This window comes from Bubalus kerabau, chromosome 9 (genome assembly GCF_029407905.1).
Source record: "Bubalus kerabau isolate K-KA32 ecotype Philippines breed swamp buffalo chromosome 9, PCC_UOA_SB_1v2, whole genome shotgun sequence".
NCBI lineage: Eukaryota > Metazoa > Chordata > Mammalia > Artiodactyla > Bovidae > Bubalus > Bubalus kerabau.
In genome coordinates, this window is record NC_073632.1 from 90,038,449 (window position 1) to 90,050,699 (window position 12,251).

The window sequence follows — 12,251 nt, forward strand, 5'->3', positions numbered from 1 at the left end:
GCTATCCATTTATCATCTATGTCTATTTAAAATTTTCATCCATTTTTTAAATGAATGCATTTATTGATATGCAAGAAAGATGCTTGTTTATTGTAAATTCAAAGAATGCAGAAAAGTTCTAATAGAAAATAAACCACACTAGAATCCAGCACCTGGAACTATTTTAATGTTAAGTTAGTGTTCCAGACCTTTCTCCCTCTATTTGTATATACAGATGGATGGATGATGATGAATGGATGAATGAGTGGATGGACAGTTGGAAAAAACATGTACATAAGATCTTATTACATGTGCTGATTTTTAAATTGTGGTATAGTTTATGATAGTTTATGAAATTCACCCTTTTAAAGTGTACAACCAAGTGGCTTTTAGTATCTTTTCCCTGTTGTGCTTCATCACAACACTCTAAATTTCAGAACATTTAATCACTCCCCAAAGAAACCCACAACCATTAGCAAGTCAATCCCCGTTTTCTTTTACCTTCCAGTCCTACTCAACAACTAATATACTTTCTCCTTCTATGGATTTGGTCCTCTTAAAAATTTCATATACATGAAATCACAAAATATATGGCCTTTTACATCTGTTTTTTTCACTTGGCAGAATGCTTTCAAGGTCCATCCATATTGAGCATGTATCAGTATATCATTCCTTTTATGATGCAATAATATTTCATGGATGAATATACTACATTTTGTTTAGCACATCCTCTCTCAATTGATGGATGTTTGGGTCAATTCTTTTATTTGACTCTTCTAAATAAGTAATGGTGCATTTGTGTACAAGTTTTTGTGTGGATATATATTTTCAGTTCTCTTGAGTTTAAATACTTAGAAGTGAACTTGTTGGTGTCCATTAGTAAATTAAGTTGTTTTCTTTTTATGGAGCTTTGAGATACATGAAGTTTTACAGATTGGGTTTACAGGTGTGTGTATCTCTTACATCATGCAACTTCAAGATATATGCTTTAATTTTTGGTGTAGATTTAATGAATGCTTTATACAAACTTGATTGTCTGATGTCTTATGAATATTATTATGTCAGCTTAAAGAACCAGTTTGCATTGATCTGAAGTGTTTAAAATGTATAAAGTAAGTCCTTTAAATAATTTGATTGTATCTTAACCATTTATTCAGATGTTACTTCTTTCTGGAATTCATTTAGTCACATGTATGAATATTTATTGATATTACCTTTTGAGTGTTGGTGGAAGTCACTCAGTCGTGTCCGACTCTTTGTGACCTCATGGACTATACAGTCCATAGAATTCTCCAGACCAGAATACTGAAATGGGTAGCCCTTCCCTTCTCCAGTGGCTCTTCCCAACCCAGGTATCAAACTCAGGTCTCTCTCATTGCAGGTGGATTCTTTACCACCAGGGAAGAATAAAATGTATGGGGACTAACTTAATGTACAATTATGAGTTGTAAAATGTGATGATTATTTTATGATATGGATATGATTTTGTTAATATTTATATCTCTCACCCAGTCCTTCCTCTCAAAATTTACATTACTATTAAGGATTATTCAAGACACACATAGAAACAGATCTCCTAGTTACATTAGGTACTTAAGTAAAGGTTGCTTGGAGGCTGTGTGTTAATTTTTCTTTAGGGTGTGCTTGCTGTGGCCTGTCACACTGTAAGTAATGGAGATGTGCCTGTCATTTTGTTACTTGCAGCATTGCTGATAGACAGAGTGCCTTGGAGGCTGAGCTAAGGACAGTGCAAAGCTCTCGCAAGGATCTGGAGAACTTCCTAAAGTGGATACAAGAAGCAGAAACCACAGTTAATGTGCTTGCGGATGCCTCTCAGCGGGAGAATGCTCTTCAGGACACTGTCCTGGCCAGAGAACTCACACAGCAGATGCAGGCAAGTGCATGGGAAACTGCCTTCTATTTTAATTTTTTGCCATCCTCTTTTGATCCATCTACATGCAAAATTTATTACAGTTTAAAGGTGAGGCTATCACCTTATTCAGTTATGAAATCCATACTCCTCTGTGAATAATTGGTTTCCAGAAGTGAGGTCTATAAAATACTCTTAGTTGATCATTAAGGAAAAAAAAACACCTTGTTTTATGGAAGTGATAATTATTTATTTAGACTTACAGGCTCACAACTATTCCATTTTCTGTCATCTTAAGCCCTATTACAGTTAGCCTTATTGAAACCTGATTTATCAGGGTATTTCCTTTTAATATGAAGTTGTTTCTTTTTTCATTTATTATACTTAATATAAAAGCTGCAAAGGCCCTGTGGCTTGGTTTACAACTAAGAATATTAGGCTTGAAGGTATTGCTTTTATGTCTTTAGCTTGATAACTACAAGGTTCAAATTTTCTTCCACATGAAATATGATAATACAAAATCTTTCCTTTAAAAGAAGTTTTGAGGAATCTTATGAAGCATGTCTGAATCTTTTTTCCTCCCCAAGTGCAACTCTTCAGTGCCCTTGAATTTCCCATTTTCTTTGTGCAGAATGACCTATTCTTGCCAATCACAGGCCTTCTCACTTAGAATTCGGTCTTAAACCAACTTCATTGGAGAAGTCTCCTTGTTTACCAGAATTTTACATCTGATTACTTCTTTATGCCATGTCATTTTCACAACATTTTGACAGGTATTATTTCTGATGCTTGTGAACTCATGATCCATTGTCATCGGATGCCTGTCTCCTCCTCTCCTAGTTGATCATGTGGTTCTTCAAGGGCGGAGATCATGTTATTCCGTACTGTTGCCTATGCAGAACTCTGTGTGGAAATTCTAAGTAAATACTGACTGCTGCCCTTGGGCCTTAAAACATCATCATTATGAAATACAGTGTGATGACCTTTTTTGAATTCTTTCTTAGAAAATCTTTTCCCTCAAAACATCAGAATATTAACAGATATTTGGGTCTGGATAAAGGGTCCAGAAACTTTCTTGGAACAATTCTAATTCTTACAAATTTTCTCTGTTTGAAATTATTATCATTAAAAAGTTATAAACTTTTTAAAAAGACCCTTTTGGAATAGACTTATTAATAACTTATTCCCATGCATATTGACTATTAGAATGTTTGATGGTTGAATTCTCAAGATTAATTCAACAAAAATCTGTTTACTTACATTACTTCTTATATTTTATTCATTGATTCATTACATAATACCCTTGGGTCTTGATAATGAGAATGAGCAGGCAAATATTGAAGATAAATCTGTTCTTTTTGTGTGTGTTTTGTCTTACCCTCTGGAGTCCTATGAGGTCACTATACATGTTAATTGATAAGATATTTAGCTATCATCTCATGTTTAGAGGGTTATGGAGAGCTCTGAATGTGGCTATATGCTAGAATATATTATTTTTTATGATTTCATGATAAGTCTGACCCAATAATGCTCACAGATACTCAATTTATATAATGATGTTAAACTCAAACATATGCAGGTTGTGCATTTGAGAAGGTAACACTTTTAGACAATGAACAAAGGAGGCTTGAAGTGAACCTTGATGATGAGCACCAGTAAAACACAGACCTATTTTGGAGTTTAATAATGTCTTTAAATACATTTTATCCTGGGATATATTTTTACATAGCCCAAAACTCTTCTCAATATTTAATGAATTATTCAAACTGTGGAAAAAATACATATAAATAGAGATGTTTAAAATCTTTCTGAATAAAAATAACTAACACAGGACTACTTGTCTTGTGGCAACCAGCATCAGGAAAAAGAGGTTACTGACTAAAGAGGTTACTGTTATACATTATAACATGAATGGTAAATGCTTCTTGCAACTAATTTAATGTCACTAAAATAATCTATTTTGTCTCATAAGAAATAATAAAGAGGGCATTTATTAAAAGCTTATTAACATCTCTCTACCTAAAGATAAGCACATTCATTTATTTATGGTTTGGATGTTTCACATTATGGTAGTTTGCATGAGTTTTCACTCCCTTGCTTCTTTGTTAAATGCTCTTAATTTTAAAACATTCTCTTCACTTTATTAAAAAAAGAAAATCGATGGCTTTGCTTTTTGCTTTGCGTACCTTATAGGTAGATGAGTTTTAGACTTAGTACTGTTTTCTTGGAGAAGGAAATGGCAACCCACTCCAGTATTCTTGCCTGGAGAATCCGATGGACGGAAGAGCCTGGTGGGCTACAGTCCACAGGGTCGCAAAGAGTCAGACACGACTGAGTGACTTCACTCACTCACTCACCATTTGATTAGTATTTTTGATGCAATAGAATTTTAATTTTCCTTTGGATTTTTGTTTTAATGACTCTCCTTTTGTGTGAGTGAACAGGCAGTTAAAAATGAAAACTTATTTGGAAATGGAAAGATTGTTGAAGAAAAAGAATGAGGAAAAGCACTTGGAATTACAAAATACATGTTCTGTTGGTGTGGTGATGGTGGTGGAGGACATGTGTGCACAGAACGATGGAATAAGGACCTCAGCAAGCATGTGCTCTGTGTACCAGGGCTCTATGTAGAACTGCTTACATGACACATTCTCTAGTTGTACTTGCTTTGTGTCTTAACAAAGTGGGATGCAGGGCCATGGGCATATTTCATGAAGGTGAAGAAATTTATTCTGTATTTGGTTTAAGGTGAATTTGGGTAACTTTTGATAAAGCATAGTTTGGAAGCACATGGGAAGATGAAGATTAATTTCTGGGAGTATGCCATGATACATACCACTTCTGATAAGAATTAAATGATCACTTGGATTTATGAATTTATGTTTCATTGCCCTGCTGCATGGCGGTTAGGTTTTTCTCCTCAGCAGAGAACTGTTGGCAAGAGAAAACCTGGTCTTTTTGGAGACAAAAGCTCTTGGAGAGCTGAGTGGTCCAGATCATAGAGAGTCTTGTATGACTTGCCAAGTATTTCGTATTTTAACCTGGTGGCAATGAAGAGAAGTCTTTAAAGAATGTTAAGCAAGAGAGTGATACAGTGGGACTTTATTTTGTAGGACTCTAACTGATGACTTTATGGAGAATGTGTTTGAATTGGGCAAGACTGACAGCCAAACAGGATACTCCAGCCATCTGGTCAGGGATGAAAATGACTAGAAATGAGGCAGCATGGGTGAAGAGACCTAATGACTTGATAGTATGAATAGACTAAGGGTGGGAGAAGGGTTATTGACAGAGAAGACTGATAGGTGGTGTCAAAATCTGAGATTGGGGATGACAGGAAAAGAAAAAGTCAGGGAAGCAGTGCAAGTTAGTGCAGAGTATGATGGTAAGTTCCATTTGGACTGTGTGGAAATGAGGCATCTGAGGAATGTTCAGGAGGAGATGCCTGGCACACAGTTGTCACTGCGGGTCTGTATTCAAATGAGAGAACTTGACCAAAGATGCACAAACTTTTTTTTTGCCTTTGAATGAAAGTCTATTATTGATTTCCCAGTTTGTCTATTAATTCAAATGCATTTACTCTTTAATTTTCCTGCCTGTATTCTAAGATATTATTATCATCTCCTTAATTATATTTCAAAATATAAACTTTAAATTTTATCAGTACCAATTAATTAACATGCTTTGATTCTTTCCTGAGTAAAATTCTGTTGCCCTGTTGCCTTTCTGGGGTTGCTGTTTTTACTCTCTAATAATATGTGCTTTGAGATAATTCTGTTTTTGTCTCCTGTGTTCTCTTTCAGCCTAATTTGTATCCTCTTTTCCATAGGCGTAGACTTTGGTTGTTTAGATCATTTCAGATCTTGTCTGTTACCAGCTCTCTGGTGTTCAGGCAGTATTACCTGTACTGTGGAAGCTTCACCTGTTGGTTCAGGGACAGGAATTACAACTTCACTTTTTGTAACAGCTTTATTAACATTCCACATACCCTACAATCCTTCCATTTCATCCCTTTAAGTTGTACAATTGAATTGTTTTTACTGCATTCACAGAGCTGGGCAGCCTTTATCATAATCAAATTAGAACATTTTCATCACCTCAAAAAGAAACCACATACCCCTTGGCTGTCAATCCTCTGTTGCCAATTCTCTGACCCTCAAATAATCACTAATCTACTTCCTGTTTCTATGTATTTGCCTAAAAAATTGCTAGTTTTAATCACCTCGTTCTTTGATGACCTCTTTCGAGTTGGGCTTTGTATAATTTTGATGTTGGTAGACTCTCCAGAAGGAGGCAGTGTAGGTTCTCAGTATACAGCTGCCGGGAAAAAATAGACAAACAGAAACTCAAAAAAACGCTGCTTGATAAACTCAACCCTCTAAGACCCACTTTAGGGCTTTAAATCATGCTAAAATGAAGGATTAATTAAGAAGGCAGACAAAGTAAAAGATGAGAAACGAATATTTTTAAATGCTGCCTTTCTTTTAAAGAGTCATGACAATGATGCAGAAAGGTGAAAATGCAGACTTACCCAGGTTATTAATTTGAGCAGGACATAATGAGAAACGTCTGGCTTCTATTTCTGGCTGTGCCCTTTAACCTGGTCATGGAATCATTCTGGGTTATTTTGCTTATTACCTAACAGTACTTTACGTCAGTTGATATTTACTGTGGTATTCAAAAGCTGAAGTATTTAGAAAATGCATCTGAAATATATACACACAAACATAAGACCTCAAAATTCTGTACTGGGTTCTTCTGTCTATGTGACATGTACATCATGTCTTCTAAAATTAAAACAGCTTTATGGAAAAAAAAAAAACCACAGCTTTTTGGCAAATAAAACAAGATCATGAAGATACTAAGGGGAAATGTGGTAATTTGAGTGTTAGTAGTCAATTACAGACTTTGTTTTTTATTAACCTTACTGTGTAGTTAGGGGAGTCTTAACCTGACATTAGAATTTTAATTTCTGATGGCTTTCCTCTTAGCTAAGCAGGCATCTGAGAGCCTGTGGACGACTCTGCTTTTAGGGTATCTTAGGTAAAGTCCCCGGCATGTATTTTTTGTTTTGTTTCAGATGGTCTTGTTCTGAGACCTGCGTGGAGGGTATTTATTAACACTTAACGTCTGGCCTGATATCCTTAGAGTCAGGTCCCCTTCTGTTCTGCTCGAGATTTGTCATGGGCTCTATTCACTCATCCCATAGAACACAGCCAGAGCTGCGTTTAGTCGGGTAGCGAACGCATCTCTCTTTAAAGTGAGAGAGTGAATGCCACTGGATCGCTTAATATAAACCTGCTACAAGGCATGCATCTTGGTGATGTGTTGAATCTCTGTTCCCTGGGGATATCTGCTTTGTATCTGCAGCTTTAATGTTTCACTTAATATCCTTTTTGGCTACTGAGCGCTCTCCTCTCCCAGCAGCAGGCAGCGTTTGGCTGCCTGACAACTTGCCTCATTGTCTGGCTGTGCTGGGCTGAGCAAGTCCTGGCTGTGTGCATCTGCTGGGGGCTTTCTGGGTGGCGTTTGTATATGTTTTTTCAATTGAGAAGAAGTTGAAGGAATACCAGCCTCCTTCTGCCTAGCACCTAAGTCCCCTGTATTTTTCAAATGCTTTCCTGGAAACGAGCATGCTCAGAGAACTGGCAAATCATTGTCCAGTGACCGGGAGGAAATGATCATTGCTCTTCATTTATAATGCAAATTCTGAGGTGTCTGCAGAAGTGTGGTAAACTTAAAATGATGGCTGTGGTGAGAACATCTCTGCAGAAAGTTGTGGTTTTGTTACATCGTTTACAAAGGATGGCAGTTTCTTCTCCTCGGTATCAGAAGCTCTGTAAGGTAACTGAGTGATTGAAAATGAGGATCTCTGGTGTCAGACAATTCTACTGTTTCTCGGGCTCTAAAATCTAGTCTTTAGGGTTCTTATCAAGGAAAGATTCCTTTTCTTAGTGACTGACTGTAGAAGCTGTTGAAGTGAATTGCTTAATTACATTTTGTTTCAGAATCAGGAGCAAGTACTATTTTAGTGCCTATTTTATTTTGTAATTGACAAAATCTTGTTTTTTTGTAAAGGACTAGTGAACTGTTTGGAGAAAATAATAGCAAAAACTACATTCATTAAGACCTGTTACCTCTGAGGTACTTGTGGTCTTAATACTAAATGGGCAATTAATTTTTCATAAATGTCAGTAGATTTTTAAAAAGTTTAAAATAATCTTTTAGTAGATTCATTAAAAACTTCTCATCTCTTTATAGTTCATTGTTTATCAATTAAAAAATTAAAACACATTTTAGAAACTACCGTGAGAAACACATCTCATGGTAAAATATCCCCCATAATTCTGAATCTTCATATACTATAGTTAAACACGAAGAACTGAATTTTGTTTGGACAGGTGGATTTAAGTACACTTTGAGAAGGCAACTTGTTTGACAGTTGCAATTTCGAATACTACGTCATCCTAAACCACTGAATGAGCTTCTGTATATTTTTTAAGTTAGTTATTGTATTTTTGATCATTGTTTTGTTTTATATAAACTATGTTCATACTTTCTTATTACTTTTGTCAGAAATTGGAGTGATTTGGTATGAAAAAGGAAGGGGGGAGTTATAATTGGAATGCTGAAGAAATTTATCCAGCACCGCAGTACAATATTCTTCCTTCCTATCATGTTCTTAGTACCATTCCCGAGAATGTATCTTGTTGCCTTGTTAGCCAAAGTCATTTATAATTCAAACAGCTGTCTCTAGGACAATGTTATTTTTCTGACATTATAAAATATGACATGTCTGAGCACCTAAATCGTGCTTATTATATGGCAGTGGATTAGACAGGGGAAAGCAGAATTCTATTAACTGTATCATATATTGTTGTTTCTTACATTTTGGCCAATTAAATGTATTTCTGTCTGGAATCTTTTTATTGTTTTTGAAAAGTTTCAGCAGACAGATTATGGTGATGGGCATTCTTTGCAGAAATAGAAGCATTTTCATTTGAAGTTCATTAAAACAATACAACTGAACTTGTAAAGATTCATAAATTATTTATTCAAATGTTTTATGTTTTGGTTCACTTCAGGTAATAAATTTATCCCGGTGAAATGTTTATATAGTTCATAAATAGGCAGTTTTGATAATAGAGAAGAAAGACTCATTCACTAACTCATTATTTTATCATTGTATCTGAAAGTATGAATATATAAAACATCCTGTTTCATTAACTGGATCTTTTTTCTCATCTATTTGTGTGTGTACTTTCACAAAATTAGATAGTTTCCTCAAGTCATGTGACCAAGGTATTAAGATGGTCTTAAGATGAAAGGCAGAAGTTCAAATACTGGAGAAGTTTGCTTAGTTTCATAATTACTTCCCAAATTAGTACAACTTAAGTTAATAAAGTCCTTGGATAAGTTAGTTCCCAACTGAAATACTCTTTGGGCTGACTTCTTGAGATTTTAATTTCCTAAAGAAACCACTACAATTTAAATGTTTAGAATTAAATGTTACTTTTTTCTCTTAAAAAATTAAAATTTGCATTATTCTCAGTTGTTTATCTTTCACATTTTTTTTTTCTCAAAAGTAAAATTAACAACTGCCCACATAATGAAATGAGAAATAAACAATTCCAGTACTTTCCAGCAGGTGTCAATGTAAGTCAGTGATATATGAAATTTGGCTGAAGAACTAGATATCTAAAATAGGAAGTGGCAAATTACTAGGAAATAAATCACTTAGTAATGGATATATTTTATTTGCTTGGTTATATTTTGAGAACTGATCTTAATTACTGAACTATATTAGCTCATATAATGTAAATAACAATTTTTGTTGCAGAATTGCATATTAATAAACAACTGCCATCTGAAATACTGACATAAGTGAAATATCTATACCAACCAAAAGTACTTTATTGTATTTTAATTATCAGTAGTGTTCTGTGTATAATACTTAAAAGTTTAAATAAGTTTGGTGTTTGTTTACTTTAAGACACTGTAAATTTTTTTCGCCTTACATTTTAAATGCTATCATGACTATCGCTTCCTTATTACCTCCTACATTCTCTAAATTTAGTTTCTTAGAAAGGAAATGCTCTAAGTTGCAGTGTTTCTTCGTAAAAATATAGAGGCAGTCTATTGTAAGTACATTTACAGACTGAAATGAATTGGAAATAGTGTTGAGAAAATGACTATTTTAAATTCATATTTGTGTTTTGAAATCTAGTTTATCCCTCTTTTAAATTTTTATTTAGGATCTCTGTTTTTACATATTAAGTGGAAATTCAGCCTTTCATCGGACCTTTTCCTTGCTGATACCGTCTCTTTTTTTGCTTATATTTATATACCTTTTATTTATAAGAAAATAGCTTATGTACGAACAGAACTGGAAATTTGTGTTGAATATTCTCTCTCTTTTTTTTTTTCTGTATGTTTTGAAGATTAGGGAGGAGTGAAAAGAAGCACTTGGAATTTATAATTCTTGGAGTTAAAATATACTTTTTCCCTTCTCTTAACCTATTTACACTTTCACTAGTATTTTTGGCACTTAAAATATTTCTTTCTGGTTATACATAAAATTTAGACGGGAAACTGAAAAATAAGTGCTGCTTACTTGAAGGTATAATTAACAACATTGAAATTACCCTGATGACCTAAAATCACCTTATGCTGGATGCTAATTTTTCCAGATTTGGTTTTGATTGCTTAGTTCCTTTAAAATATTAATGACTATCAAGATATTTTTTTCTCCTAATAGAGTACAGTAAAAGCAAAGGTAAATGTAAATGATTAAAACATAAAATGGACTATTATTTGTTTTCATTATCTGATTACTTGGGGATATTTCATCACTAAATCTTTGCACTAGAAGCTGAATAAATTTATGTTTTATAGTGCCATTCTTTTCCTTAGTGCCAACTTTCATAAAATATTTGTTATGGAAATATTTGAGGACATGGTAAAAGCAACTATTTGTAAAGTAGATTGAGATATTAACCATTATAGAAAAATGAGAAAGAGATAAAATTAGTGTTATAAATTGGATTCCTCATGATTTAAGCATTTAAAAAATTAGTAGAGTATACTTTCTACTGTTCTCTTCTTGCAACCCAGATGGATGCCTTTTTCTTCCTATGTGATATATACGCACACCATTTTGGTAACTACTGATTCATCCTTACAGTGAATCTCTGACTATTCTTAGCCTAGTCTTCTGGAGGACTCAGATTTTCAGAACTGTACTGATCTCAGTCCTCTCTGAAAAACCATGTCTTCTGTGGTACCAGAGCAGCTGCCTCTGAGTACTTTGTGAACAACAGAGATGGGAAGATGCCACCCAGAAATCAGGATTGATAGGTGATGTCTACAAATGTCTTGCATTGTATGTAGTGTGTGTGTTTGCGTGTAGACAACACAGAGCTATGTGGAAGCTTATGGTGCCAGAAAACAAGGTGCATAATCTCTGAATAGAGTTTCAGATTCACTGATGAATTAAGTTTATGTACCACTTCTCATCTACATATGGGGGACCCCTTTATTTAGAGGTAGGTAAGATTGATTATGCATTTTTAAAGAATATAGAGAGTGGAATGGCATATCTTCAAATGATTTACACTCCATATAGCTAAATTTAATACTTTTTATTCCCTTAAATGTCCTCTTTTGCAGGTGGAAAATTTGCATTTGTTGAATAATTAAATCCTCCAGTGTTCTAGGGTGATAGAACTTTACTTTGTCTTTATTTGAGTGTTGAGATGTAGACATTTGATAGTCATCTCTTAGATTCCCTCAGTTTCTTTCCATAATCTAATCGTACACATATTGTTTGAACTCTAAGAATGGTCAGAGTCATGGTCTCTCGCCTGGAGGCAGAACTCCAGTTGATCACAAAAAGACTGTCTCTTCTTGGTTATATGATAAACACATTTTGGATAGTTCAAAAATTTTGGAAGGCTGAGATATTTAATGGGAGGAAAATGCCAAATGTGGAAGGACTGACTTACATCTTGCCCATCTCCATTAGTGTGCTGGGTCTGTGGCCTCAAGGCTGTATGCACACCTGGGAAGTTTACCTTCCTTACTCTCACTGTGTTTCTTCTTGCTCAATGGGTTCAGATTACAGCTTAAAGTGCAGCGGGTCAAGAAAGACAGTATCTACCTCCCTATTTGTCATCAGATATTTTCTTCTGGCTTCCAAAAGCAGTGGCATTATTTATGTGACTTCCTGATCTGTATTTTACATAGCTCCTCAAGTCAATGTGTATCTCAAAATTATTTTTAAAAAGCTATCAAATTAACATTTTGTTAATCAGAAAACTCATGCTATTAGTGACTTTTAGCTAAGGCAGTATAATCAGATATGAGGTAATGGTTTTCCAGTTAACTAAAAAATAATTGAAAC

General features: G+C 34.5%; 1 protein-coding gene across 10 annotated transcripts in view; it reads left to right on the top strand.

Annotated features, from left to right (window-relative positions):
* The window catches only part of UTRN (utrophin), a 565,993-nt gene that overhangs the window by 295,257 nt on the left and 258,485 nt on the right, over window positions 1–12,251 (top strand). For all 10 annotated transcript variants that reach the window (XM_055535865.1, XM_055535867.1, XM_055535866.1 and 7 more), the window contains one exon: window positions 1,684–1,873. In XM_055535865.1, coding sequence (XP_055391840.1) covers window positions 1,684–1,873 — 190 coding nt within the window. The remainder of the gene's footprint in view (window positions 1–1,683; window positions 1,874–12,251) is intronic.